Raw genomic sequence first — 12,913 nt, forward strand, 5'->3', positions numbered from 1 at the left:
GTGGAATGCAGTTGAACACATTACTTCTATACTCTCTAACTCTGTACGTGCGCTTTCTTTAGATCATGAATGATCTCTATACATGGAATTATGTCTCTGGACTGAAATGATGGAATGACTCTGTCAGAGTTTTATTATTAAACTGTTTGATAACACAATGCAGTTGCTGTCAGTGTGGAGTAGTTCAGATAAACACTTCCAGCACCTCTGAACAGGAAACTTTGGTTCTTGCTTCCAGGCTCAATCAACACAACGATCACATTTTTAAAACTCCACACAGCATCAATAACAGACACCATTAGGGCTGCACGATATATCAAAAAAAATATCGTTTTTGCAATAATGGTAAGTGCGATATCCATATCGCAAAGTTGCACAATAATTTTATGATTATTTAGATGTATAAATCATGCTTTTTGCATGCATAGACGTTTTCTTGTGACCAATTGAGCGTGACCTTAAACCCCTCTCCCCCCATCCCAAATAGCACTTTTGCTGCCAGCGCCACAACACAACATGGCAGGACACGGGAAGACGACTGTAACGAACAACTTGTGCCTAAAAAACAGCGCACCTCAGAAACTTGGGAGTACTACGGCTTTAGGAGACAGGACGAGTCATAGACGCAAGTACTTTGCAAGTCATGCCGAAAAATTGTGGCTACGTCGCGAGGAAACACTACAAATCTGCACAGCCACCTCGAACACAACCACAAGGAACTGTATGCTGTTTTCTTACAATCTAAAACACCACGAGCTACTCCCATGAAGGCAGAGAAAATAAAGGCAAGCACACAGACAACAATTGGTGAAAGTTTTTCTTCTGTTACACCATATGAAAAAACTTCCAACCGCCACCAAGGTTTAACTGAGGCCATTACACGTTATATTGTGAAATGCACACTCTCCATTAATGTCGTGTGCAAAGAAGGTTTTTTGGATATGCTGAAAGAATTCGACCGCAGATACCAAGTGCCATCACTGAACTATTTCCCAAGTCGCCATTCCACAGATGTACGAGGCATGCTTGTGGTCTGTAAAAGCGGAGCTTAATAATGTGGATTTCTTTGCAAGCGCCACAGATTTATGGTCCAGTCATACTACTGAGCCCTACATCAGTTTTACTGTTCACTTTCTCACAAATGACTTTGATCTGAAAACACGCTGCTTAGAAGTCTCCTACTTTCCGGACTCCCACACCGGTGAAAATATAGCGGCTGCCCTGTGGGATGTGTTGACGAACTGGGGGTTGCAAGAAGAGGAACAAGTGGTTATCACATCGGACAACAGCACTAATATCCAACATCGCAATATATATCGATATTGCAGTTCTGGACACCCATATCGCACATACACACGTGGACAAAATTGTTGGTACCCCTCAGTTAAAGAAGGAAAAACCCACAATTCTCACTGAAATCACTTGAAACTCACAAAAGTAACAATAAATAAAAATTTATTGAAAATTAAATAATCAAAAACAGCCATTACTTTTGAATTGTTGATTAACATAATTATTTAAAAAAACAAACTAATGAAACAGGCCTGGACAAAAATGATGGTACCTCTATAAAAGATTGAAAACTATTTGACCAGAGTGACATGATTAACTCAGGTGTGTCATTTAATTGACATCACAGGTGTTTCCAATCTCATAATCAGTCAGTCTGCCTATTTAAAGGTAGACAATAGTCACCCTGCTGTTTGGTGGAAAAAAAGTGGTACCACACTGAACATGGACAACAGAAGCGCAAGGAGAGAATTGTTCCCAGGACACCGAAAAAAAAATTATAAGACAACATCTTAAAGGTAAAAGGCATAAGCCATCTCTAAACAGCTTGAAGTTCCCTGTGACAACAGTGGCTCATATTATTCAGAAGTTCAAGACCCACGGGACAGTAGCCAACCTCCCTGGACGTGGCCGCAAGAGGAAAATTGATGACAAATTGAAGAGACGGATCGTTGGAATTGTATCCAAAGAGCCCAGAGCAACCTCCAAAGAAATTAAAGGTGAACTCCAAGGCCAAGGTACATCAGTGTCAGATCGCACCATTCGTCGTTGTTTGAGCCAAAGTGGACTTCATGGGAGACGACCAAGGAGGACACCACTGCTGAAATAAACTCATAAAAAAGCAAGACTGGAATTTGCAAAAATGCATGTTGACAAACCCACAAAGCTTCTGGGAGAATGTCCTTTGGACAGATGAGACCAAACTGGAGCTTTTTGGTAAGGCACATCAACTCTAATGTTCATAGACTCAAAAACCAAGCATACGAAGAAAAGAACACTGTCCCTACGGTGAAAAAAGGTGGAGGAGGCTCAGTAATGTTTTGGGGCTGCTTTGCTGCATCTGGCACAGGGTGTCTTGAAAGTGTGCAAGGTAAGATGAAATCTGAAGACTATCAAGGCATTCTGGAGAGAAATGTGCTGCCTAGTGTCAGAAAGCTTGGTCTCAGTCGCAGGTCATGGGTCTTCCAACAGGACAACGATCCAAAACACACAGCCAAAAACACCCAAGAATGGCTGAGAGAAAAGCGTTGGACTATTCTAAAGTGGCCTTCTATGAGCCCAGATCTGAATCCCATTGAACATATGTGGAAGGAGCTGAAACATGCCATTTGGAGAAGACACCCATCAAACCTGAGACAACTGGAGCTGTTTGCTCATGAGGAGTGGGCCAAAATACCTGTTGACAGCTGCAGAACGCTCATTGACAAATAGAGAAATCGTTTAATTGCAGTGATTGCCTCAAAAGGTTGTGCAACAAAATATTAAGTTATGGGTATCATCATTTTTGTCCAGCCCTATTTCATTAGTTTGTTTTTTTAAATAATTATGTTAATCAACAATTCAAAAGTGATGGCTGATTTTGATTATTTAATTTTCAATAAATTTTATTTATTGTTACTTTTGTGAGTTTCAAGTGATTTCAGTGAGAATTGTGGGTTTTTCCTTCTTTAACTGAGGGGTACCAACAATTTTGTCCACGTGTGTATTTCCAATATCATGCAGCCCTAGACACCATATAATGAGCCCATCCTCTCTTCCTCACAATGTGTCTCAGTTCACCGTTAACTATTCACCTCAACACTTCATGATGTTCTACATGTGTAGCGGAGTTAAAGATTCCACTTGCCATCTCATATTACATATTTGGTTCCCACGGTGACCACCGGATATGGCGTGGACCCACAACGTCCAGGCCCTGCAGACTTGGGGTGTGTTCCATAGATATGAAGAGTAGATACGACACGCCCCTCTGAGCGCCATGCCTATGGAGACACTAAGCTAGTGGGGGCAAAGTTTCAGTGTTTTCCATTGATGTGTACGGCACGAAAACTAAAACAAGAAGAATGCTGGCTCATTGTGCGGCATACAGTTGCACACTACATCGGACGATCAAGACAAGGAAACTTGGAATAACTTTCCACAGGTAAGAATAGTTTTCGGCTCTTTTTTCATTATTAAATCTTGTAGAAAGCTTCCAGTTTATGAGAGCTAGCTAGTTAACCACTAGCAAAACACTAACACGGGCTAACAGCTGGACAACCAAATACCAGATGATTAATAGTTGATGTAGTATAGTTGTACAAGCAGTAGTAGTAATACTAAAAGTACAAGCAGTAGTAGTAGTAGTATAAGTAGCTGTTAGAGTAGTAGAAGTAGTATCAGCATGTCTACTAGTATTACAAGTTGTAGAAGCAGTGACAGTATCAGCAGCAGTAGTTGTGTATTACCACTACTACTAGTAGTAAGAATAATCATAATACGTCAAATTTATATAGCGCTTTTTGGGACACTCAAAGACACTTTACAAGACAGACAGATAAGCAGACAGATAGTAGTCGCATTACTATTAATACCACCAATACTACCAACAGTAGTTATAAAGCCTAACTCATATAGATCTAGATTAGCATCTATCTTATTCCTCCAAACCCATTTTATGATTGGGCAATTCTTTAGGACTGCTCTCAGATAATTGAAATGATACTAAACAAGGCTATACTTATCAAATTAAATAACTTTGGTCTCCACTATATTGGCTAATTGAGTTCTTTGCACTTAATTTATTAGCATGATTTCTTTTCAAATATGTTGTTGTGTACATACTTATTTACTTCTCTGTCTACTTGTTTTCTTTACTCCATGTAGGTTTCCCAAAGACTATGGGTTGAGGAAGAAGTGGGAAACAGCTCTGAGGAGAAAGAAGTGGGAAACAGCTCTGAGGAGAGAGAGCTTTCCTCTAACTATATTCACCTTATTCAGCTCCGCCCATTTTCCAACGGGCGGGACTTCCTGTTTTGAGTAGCACTTCCGGTAACTCGGTCATGGCGGTGTTTACAACTGAGAAAGTGAAGTGGGAAGAAATGAAAACCTCTTTAAAAAACAGAAATGGATCAAGTCTGCCTCATCCATGACTGATTACAGAGTGGGAGGATGACATGAAAAAGTGGCCATAAGTCATGTATGCCGATATTTTTTAACTATTTCGTGTTGTCTCTTGGCGTTGATCGCTCGGCTATGAGGAATTATAAGAGCACTGAAGCCTATCAATATTTGCACAGTGGTAAAGTCGGCGCTGTTCTGTTACATCAAGAACGGGAATATACATTTCTTAAAGCTAATGTCAGCCCGAGTCAGGCTAGTACCTCCTCACACATGGCGTGGGTGTTGGTGACAGCTGATGGAGTGGTGGAGACCACGGGATGCTCCTGTATCGCTGGGTTGGGATGGTCCTGCAGTCACGCTGCTGCGATATTATGGAAGGTATGTTGATTGGAATAAAACTTAATTTGATTCATGTATATACGATGTGGTTGTGCAAACGGAGGTTGTTATTGTCATTTCTGAAACAGCTCCTGCGGTTTACTGTGTTATTAGCCCTGTCACAAGCTAATGCTAATTCCCTGGAGCAACAAAAAACTGATTCTGACCAAACCGCAGTCATAACAATGTCTCAAAATAGCAGAAAGTATCTTTTTACCTCACTGATGGCATAGCTCGGTCTTTAGTGGAAACTGAACTTTGGTAGAATCGCTGTAGCTGCGCTGACAGTGACCGATGCAAGCTGTGTGTTTACATAGCCATGAGCTGGTCCGCAGCATTCAGATCTAACCTTTCCGTGCTCTAAACAATTCTGAGAGAGAGAAAGCTTCATCTTTCCCCAGTTGTTGTGGCACCCACGGACAGCGCAATTGATGCCAAACATGTTAAAATCGCTTAAAAGAACAGTTAAAAGTAGCTACAGTAGCGAGAGGACTCGATGTTGTTGTCGTGCAAAGACGGTCAACCGGAAGTCGCTCTCAAAAATGGCGCCGCCCTGCCTGACTTCCTGAATAAGGTGAATAGCAGCAATTAAATGTTTTGATCTCAAAACATTTTCTACATATCTAAGTATTTACATTTATATATGTAATGGCTGAATTGAAAAGATTCCCTGGCCTTTGGACCTAAATAATAAGATAACTAAAATTGCAGACTACATTTGTAGGAAGCCCTTTTCAGTGTTTTTTTTTCAGATCAAATATTCTCTATCAATAACACATTTTTTGACGTTGACAATAAACTAAACCACACGAAAATCGGTTGAAAAATGAGCAGATTCTGATTTATTTTCAATGTGCATGCATTGCTTTGAATGGGAACTTTGCCCCCTCCAAGATGGCCGCCACGTAGGCACGTCGATTAGCATATCAACTCTTCGGCTGAATCCCAAACCGCCCCCGACACACTCCCCCTCCACTACCGAGTGTCACTCCAAAAGAAGTCACACTCGCAGCTGTGGAGGGCACCTATTATTGAAGGGGGAGGGTATAAATACGATCGTCAGGAATGGGATGCCCTGTCGCCTCACCGGAAAAACGGAAGACGCCTACTGTGCATGGCTGTAGCGCTATGGCACAGGTTGCAACTAACAAGGATCGCTGCTGCTTCCAGAAAACAAAAGCATCCCACTTTTTTCACTCACATGTTTCCAATCCTATTATCTGGCAATTCAAATCCAACAAATGAATGAATAAATGAATTCTGTCAGTTGTGTTCAAATTTTAAGGTGTCAGGGGATGCACAATTAAATCAAACGTCAGCAGAGAAGATTTGTTTCTTTTGTTTTATCTTTTTACACCACTCTTTGTGATGCTCTGTCAGTGTGAAAAAGGCGTGGGAGAAATAAAGAACGCATGTGGAACTTATATCAATATGTTGTTTCCTCCTCCATTTCGACGTTGCACTTCCTGAAAAAGTTGTCCGGAGTGAGCATCGATGCAGACTCGCTATTTAAGGTCTGAAAAGTCCACTCTCCCTCCGCACTACGCGGTTTGGGACGGCCCTTAATATGGAGGACCCTCCACGGGAACGCGCAAACGGAGGGGTAGTGTGTAGAGATAGTGTGTAGGGGGCGGTTTGGGATTCAGCCTTCATATCGATGGTGTGTTCCCCCACATTGCGGTCTCAGTCTGCTGTGTCCGGTTGCCGTGGTAAGATGACCAGTTTAAGCTCCGCTAGCAAAATGCTAATTAAGTTTAACCTCCATGCTGAATATATTGAGAAGTTACCACGTGTACGACCGTGAGAGTAATATCAGTGTGTTTTACCAGCTCCTGCAAATAAACGACGGATTTGATGCCAATAGGGAGGATGCTCCTACACAATGCAAGAGAGAGTACACAACCACTACACATACTATAACTGGAATTCTTCACCATCAAAACACATACACACCTATGGGCTGTAAGGGGATGTGTGGTTTCCAGATGACATCCAGCAGTCTGCGCTGACGATCGATCTCCTCCTGGTACTGGACGATGGTTTTTTCAAACTCTGAGAATATTTCTCCAGCAGCAGCAGCGAGTCTGTCGCTGATCAACTCTCTCAGATACTCAACTGAACACATCGTTACTTTATCGCCCTGATATTTCTCATTCATACTATAATACAGCCGTTTTATAGCTCAGTCCACACAGCAGTGAAGCAAACTCTGCTCATGCTTCTTTGTTTACATCCGCCGGGTGTCACACTGTGAAGTTCCGGCAGAAACACTGAGTTACTTTCTTCTTCCTCATTGAATTAGGCAGACTAGACGCATCACTGGCGTATTGCTGCCACCTACTGGATGTTACTCATAGTCCTTAGAGAATCCTCCATATTTTCTGATGCAGTCCTGTGGTCATGAGAAAGTTCAGAAGTTTCTTCATATTTGTCCACTCCTCCATGTCAAGTAGAAAGCAAAGATGACAAACAGTTCATCCAGCTGCTCCTAGTCTCTCATGTTTCTTCTGTTGGCATGAGTAGAGCTTACACTTAAGGAGAACATTTCTCACAGTTTCTAGTTCACCACACTCACAGTTCCTATCTCTGTGCTTCCCAATCAAAGCCAGTCCACTTTTCAGACTGCAGTGTCTGAGTCTTAGCCAGGTTAGAACAATTGAGTCTCTTCTTGCACCACTGAAGTGACTTCTTACTTTTCCCATTTTACCTTGAAGAGCAAAATCAGTCCCCCTCTTCTTTTGTTTCTTAAAAAGTCAAAGCATTTCTTCCTCAGACTGACTTTAAAAGCACGTGTTTGGAGAGATTGATAGAGCTGGAATGAAAATGTCTTTGGGGAAATCAGCGGCTCCAGATGGACCTACAACCAACTTTGATCCGTTTTTCTGGGCTGATATTAGAGAATGACTGTTTGAAGCATTCAAAGAAGCTTTCAATCAGGGAGTCACACTCATTGTAGTTCAGGTTCCACATTTAGCCCAGTTTGATCTCAAGTGGGCCGGACCGCTTTTTACTACAGGATCAAAACCACAAAAGTCAGATTAAAAAAGAGAAAAAATGAGACAAAAACCAGACAAAATATTGTGAAAATGAGACAGAAAAGGACAAAAGAACAATCTAGTATTTGACTTTGTGATCATGGTCTAGAAATGATTTTAAATGGATACTTTGACTCATTTACAATCTGCAGTTCATGTCTTCTCTGGAATTTGGACACTTTGATGATGATTGATGGATTGTGCTCATTTGGTAGAGGATGCTGCTTTTACACTCTTTCTACATTCATTGAAAGCTTCTGACAAGCTTCAACACCACTTTATTTGACATTCACTGCATTATTTTGGATGGAAAATTCATTCATATGCTCTCAATGTTGTCCAGCAGAATTCCTTCAATGTGGAACTACTAGAAGATGAGATGTTAACAGGAGCAAACACCAAGGAGACCCATCAGTCCTCTGCTGTTTATTATTAGCTCTGGATATCAACCCTCCTGTTGGCTTCATTTACGGCACCAAAGAACAGGAAAAAATCCAGAAATTCAGCAAAAAAATTCACCAAATTTATGGAAATGTGCAAAAACCTTCAGGAAGAAAATTCCCATAATTCCTTAAAAGTTTTATTAAAAAAACAAAACAAAATCCCCCTAATTTGGCAGGAAAATTCTTGTAAATATTTTTTAAAAATGAGTAAAAATCTTCCAAAAAATCCTCAAAATATCTAAAGTGATTCTATATTTATCAGTAAAACTTCTGATAATTCCCACTTTCATTCATGTGCTAACATAACTGCACAAGGGTTTTCTAATCATCAATGAGCCTTTCAACACCATTAGCTAACACAATGTAGCATTAGAACACAGGAGTGATGGTTGCTGGAAATGTTCCTCTGTACCCCTATGGAGATATTCCATTAAAAATCAGCTGTTTCCAGCAACAATAGTCATTTACCACATTAACAAAGTCTAGACTTGATTTATCATTTATTTAATGCTATCTCCATTGAAAAGAACTGATTTCAAGAAAAAGGACATTTCTAAGTGACCTCAAACTTTTGAACAGTAGTGCATATTTAGATAATGTCATATTTTTTTAAAATTAGACATGTAAGATGAAATAATATTGATGATAGTTCGTGTCCTTGTTCCTCTTTTAGCACACATCACACAGTATTACAATGAATAAGAACATTCAATCATCAAATACAATCATTTTCATAACAAGCTGCTGTGGAGGCAAAACCTTTTTGTTCTTTGCAATAAATCTTTTGTTCTTTTATTCAGAGCTCTGAAGGTACAGGCGACACAGAATGCAAAGCAGTCTATGTATCAAGTCAAACTGGAAGGAGCTGAGAACTCAAAGGAGAAGCATTTACGCACAGGTCCTACACTCAGCTGGGGCGGAAACAATCTGCGGCTGCAGGTTTGCCACCGGCGGCAAAAAAGGGGACACACGCAGCACTGAGGAGGGACTGAGAATGAATGACCGAGTTCAAACAAAGTGTCCATGAGTTTCTGTTGGGAAAGCATCAAGATCTGCGGCAAACTGTGCAGGATTGCCTTCATATCCAAAATCCGGGTTGCAGCCGGTAAGAGCAGAATTCTGGAGACTCTAAAAGACTGTTTAAGCTGCCGATGTGTGCCACTGCAGTATGTGTTAGCATTAGCATTAGCATTAGCCACGGAGTAAACTTTGTCTGTTTACCAATAATTTCCGTTTGTTTTGTAATTGTTCAGTTGAAAATAAGATTTCAGGCTAATTGGTGCTAATTAGAGGGTTCCAGCTAAGACCAGTGAATTCATCCTGTTTGTAATGGTGGGTTTTTACGATGCCCTTTATTTATTTATTGGATCTGGAAAGGATTGCATTTTAAAAGCACTTTAAGCACTTTAAATAATTTTAAAACCATGAAATAAAAAGTATAAAATGGTTAAAATTTTTTGATAAAAATGCTCAGAGTAATTTGTTAAACTGTGATTTAAAATCAACTCTTTAAACTGCAGATAAATTCATGTGTGGTATAGTATTGGGTTGAATATTGCTCATGCCATGATTTGTCGCTTCAGTTTATGTGGTGTTGAGGTTGACAAACATAAATTGAGTGGAGTGGCATTTGCCAATGTGGTGAAAATGTCCATGAGGAATGGTTGTTACTATTTGCTGAATGCAGTAATGTGAACATTGTCCTTTTGTGTTCTGTTTAAAGGTTTTTCACCTTAATCTATCAGAGTTGCCACCTCTGTATCTCATGAATTTGCGACCACTGCAAAATGAAAGAGGGAAAAGAAAGAAAGCAACTGTCTGATTGATGAGTGGAGTCCTGCTCAAACCCTGGGTAGATGAAACATCCTTTTTCAAGTGGGGAAACTGCAGAAACTGTGAGAAAAATCATCAGTGAGAATCACCTGTCATTGAAAGTGGGAGGACACTTGACACTATGGGAGAGTGCAAAGAACAGAGAGTGAGAGCTGCCTTTAAACAGAACACTGAGCAGTAAAATACATTCACTAACTTACAGCATGAACAGTTTTCTACCAGCAGTCCTGTCTTGAATCACCTGCAGTAGCATCTTTATGTTCTCTTTATTCTCTTTTTCCGTGTCTGTTTTCTGTCTATGTTCCTTATTTTTCACAGTTTAAGTTCATTTGTATCAGTTTTAGGTGAAAGTGAAAAGAGCTAAAAGTGAACTATTGAGTTGAAATGTGTCCTCTGTGTTGGCTGATGAACATATGGGACACTCTGACACTTGTGTATAGAGTGGTATCCTAATGAAGATGTGTTTGATGTGACAGGTGATTGGCAGGAGGAGGAGAGTCTGACGGAGGAGCAGAGGAATGTTGGCAGCCATTTAGTCTGAGCTCAACAACGGAGGAAACATGGATTCTTCACAAAAAGTGAGAAACATACCACTGTAACATTATTATCATTCATTTGTTCTTTAAAATGTGTAAAGTTGCTCCAGTTGGTTAGATGGGCCGACCAAAGCCAGGTGACGTTGGCTGGAGAGATGAAGCTCTGCAGAAGCAGCTGTACTGAGGATATAATGGTGGACTGCTAGGAAGCTGCTTGTTTTTTGTTTGAGGCTGAACTAGCTGCTGATCATACTTTCTGAAAATGTCTTACATGGTGATGAAGATAAGTAACGGAAGAAAAGTCTTGTTTTTCAAGCAAGTTGTTCAGGAAGGTAAAGAGCAGCATTTTCTTTGGTAGAGAATAATACTTTTGAGCATTGTGAGTTTACCAGCCTTTTCCTTCTCAAGAAATTCAGACAGTTGAACCCAGAAGTTTACTTACACTGTATAAACGACACATAACCCTTTTTTAATTTACACAATCTGACATTAAATCTGGCAATGCTTCTCCTGTTTTATGTCAGTTAAGATGACCAAAATTATCTTTAAATGCCAGAATAATGAAACACAATTTTTTAAATAGAATTTTTATTACTTTCTTCACAATCTTGGACTTGACTATGGACTTCGACCATACTATGTTCCAAGGGTCACATCATAACAATACTTGTATACATTCCACCCAAAGCAACTTACTTGGTTCCATGTGATGTTTTGCATGATACTGTTGCTAGGATACAGACTCAACATCCTGAGACACTTGTAATAATATCAGGAGATTTCAATCATGTCAGCCTCTCCTCTCATCTGACTGGATTTACACAGTTTAACTGCCCTACCAGAGAGAATAAAACCCTAGACCTGCTGTATGCCAATGTCAAAGAAGCTTACAGAGCTACTGCCTTACCACCACTGGGCAGGTCAGATCATAACTTGGTTTATCTGCAGACCTGTTACAAACCTTGTGTGCTGAGACAGTCTGCAACTAAAGTCCAAATCAGAGGACGGACTCCTCAAACTAGTGAAGCTCTAAGGGACTGCTTTGAATCAACAGACTGGAATGTGCTTCTGGAAACAGATGAGGACAGTATGAACATTGACAGACAGGTTGATTGTTTTAGTGAATACATCAGCTTCTGTAGAAACACAGTCCTACCTGCAAAGACTGCCTGCTCTATGGATAACTGTAAGGTTTCAGATGTTGGGAACCTCACAAGCCGGATGGAAATGCCAAGTGGTATGGAGGGGTGGAGTGTGATGGTAAAAAGAGCCACAGCAGACACGAGTTTTTTTTCCAGAGCTCTGATATTTTTTCTGGGTTTTTAATTAATCAAAAAACTTACAATAAAAGATTCTGAAGAGGCAACAAACGGTACATGAAGAACATGTGGCAGCATTCCTGTTCAGCAGAGCACACGGCCTGACCCCTCTCTCACGCACACTCCTCACACCTGCCACCTAATCATTCCAGATCATACCATTATCACTATCTCCTCACACCAAACTCATCTCCCCCACCAGATTTACCTGGCTAATACACTCAAGACTACACACAACATACACAGAACTATACAGGAAAATGAAACCCATGATAACCCAAAGAATTAAATAAACAAAAATCTAAACAAAATCAAACACTCTAACAACTCCCCCCCCCCCCTCTATCTCGACTGCCTGGTATGATCTAATCACTGATCAAATCCAGGTGCGCCACCCCTGGGTGCATCTCCAAGTGTGCACTTCATGAACATGCCCCCTGGAAACAGAACTCAGAGGGAGAAGTTAGAGGGATATCAAATAAACATAACAAAACCAAAATAACTTCCTGTATCAGTCTGTCAGTTCATGCAGCTTTACAGTAGTGAGGAGGATGCTTCATCAGCTCCCTCACAATAACATCCTGTATTGTATCGGTACCAAAAATCAAATGTCCGGCTGAACTAAATGACTACAGACCTATTGCTCTGACCTCACACATCATGAAAACTCTGGCGCAGCTGGTTTTACGTCTACTGAGGCTTGAGGTCAAAGACAAACTCGATTCCTTGCAGTTTGCTTACAAAAAACGCATTGGAGTGGATGATGCCATCCTCTTCATGCTTCACTGTGCCCTGTCTCATCTGGAGGAACCTGGAGTTTATGTGAGAATCATGTTCTTTGATTTTTCAACTCCATCCAACCCACCATCCTCAAGCACAAGCTCACAGAGATGGGAGTGGATCCTTTCTGTGTTTCATGGATCACAGATTACCTGACAGGAAGGCCAGTTTGTCAGGCTGGGGAACTGTGTTTCTGG

At 40.7% G+C, this 12,913-nt stretch overlaps 2 protein-coding genes across 8 annotated transcripts in view; both read left to right on the top strand.

Moving 5' to 3' along the window:
* LOC127531927 (NACHT, LRR and PYD domains-containing protein 12-like) overlaps nt 1-12,913 on the top strand; it is a gene marked incomplete at its 5' end in the record, with an annotated part of 133,096 nt that overhangs the window by 19,136 nt on the left and 101,047 nt on the right.
* Nucleotides 9,099-12,913, top strand: part of LOC127531868 (gastrula zinc finger protein XlCGF26.1-like) — a 59,502-nt gene continuing 55,687 nt past the window's right edge. For 2 of the 7 annotated variants that reach the window (XR_007939108.1, XR_007939107.1), the window contains exons 1-2: nt 9,102-9,353; nt 10,558-10,659. Coding sequence is in view for 2 of the 7 variants with exons in the window: in XM_051942113.1 (XP_051798073.1) it covers nt 10,642-10,659 (18 nt within the window). In the remaining 5 variants the exon portion in view is untranslated. The other 5 variants (XR_007939110.1, XM_051942113.1, XR_007939111.1 and 2 more) reach the window with 5 other exon arrangements.

This window comes from Acanthochromis polyacanthus, chromosome 22, assembly GCF_021347895.1.
Source record: "Acanthochromis polyacanthus isolate Apoly-LR-REF ecotype Palm Island chromosome 22, KAUST_Apoly_ChrSc, whole genome shotgun sequence".
NCBI lineage: Eukaryota > Metazoa > Chordata > Actinopteri > Pomacentridae > Acanthochromis > Acanthochromis polyacanthus.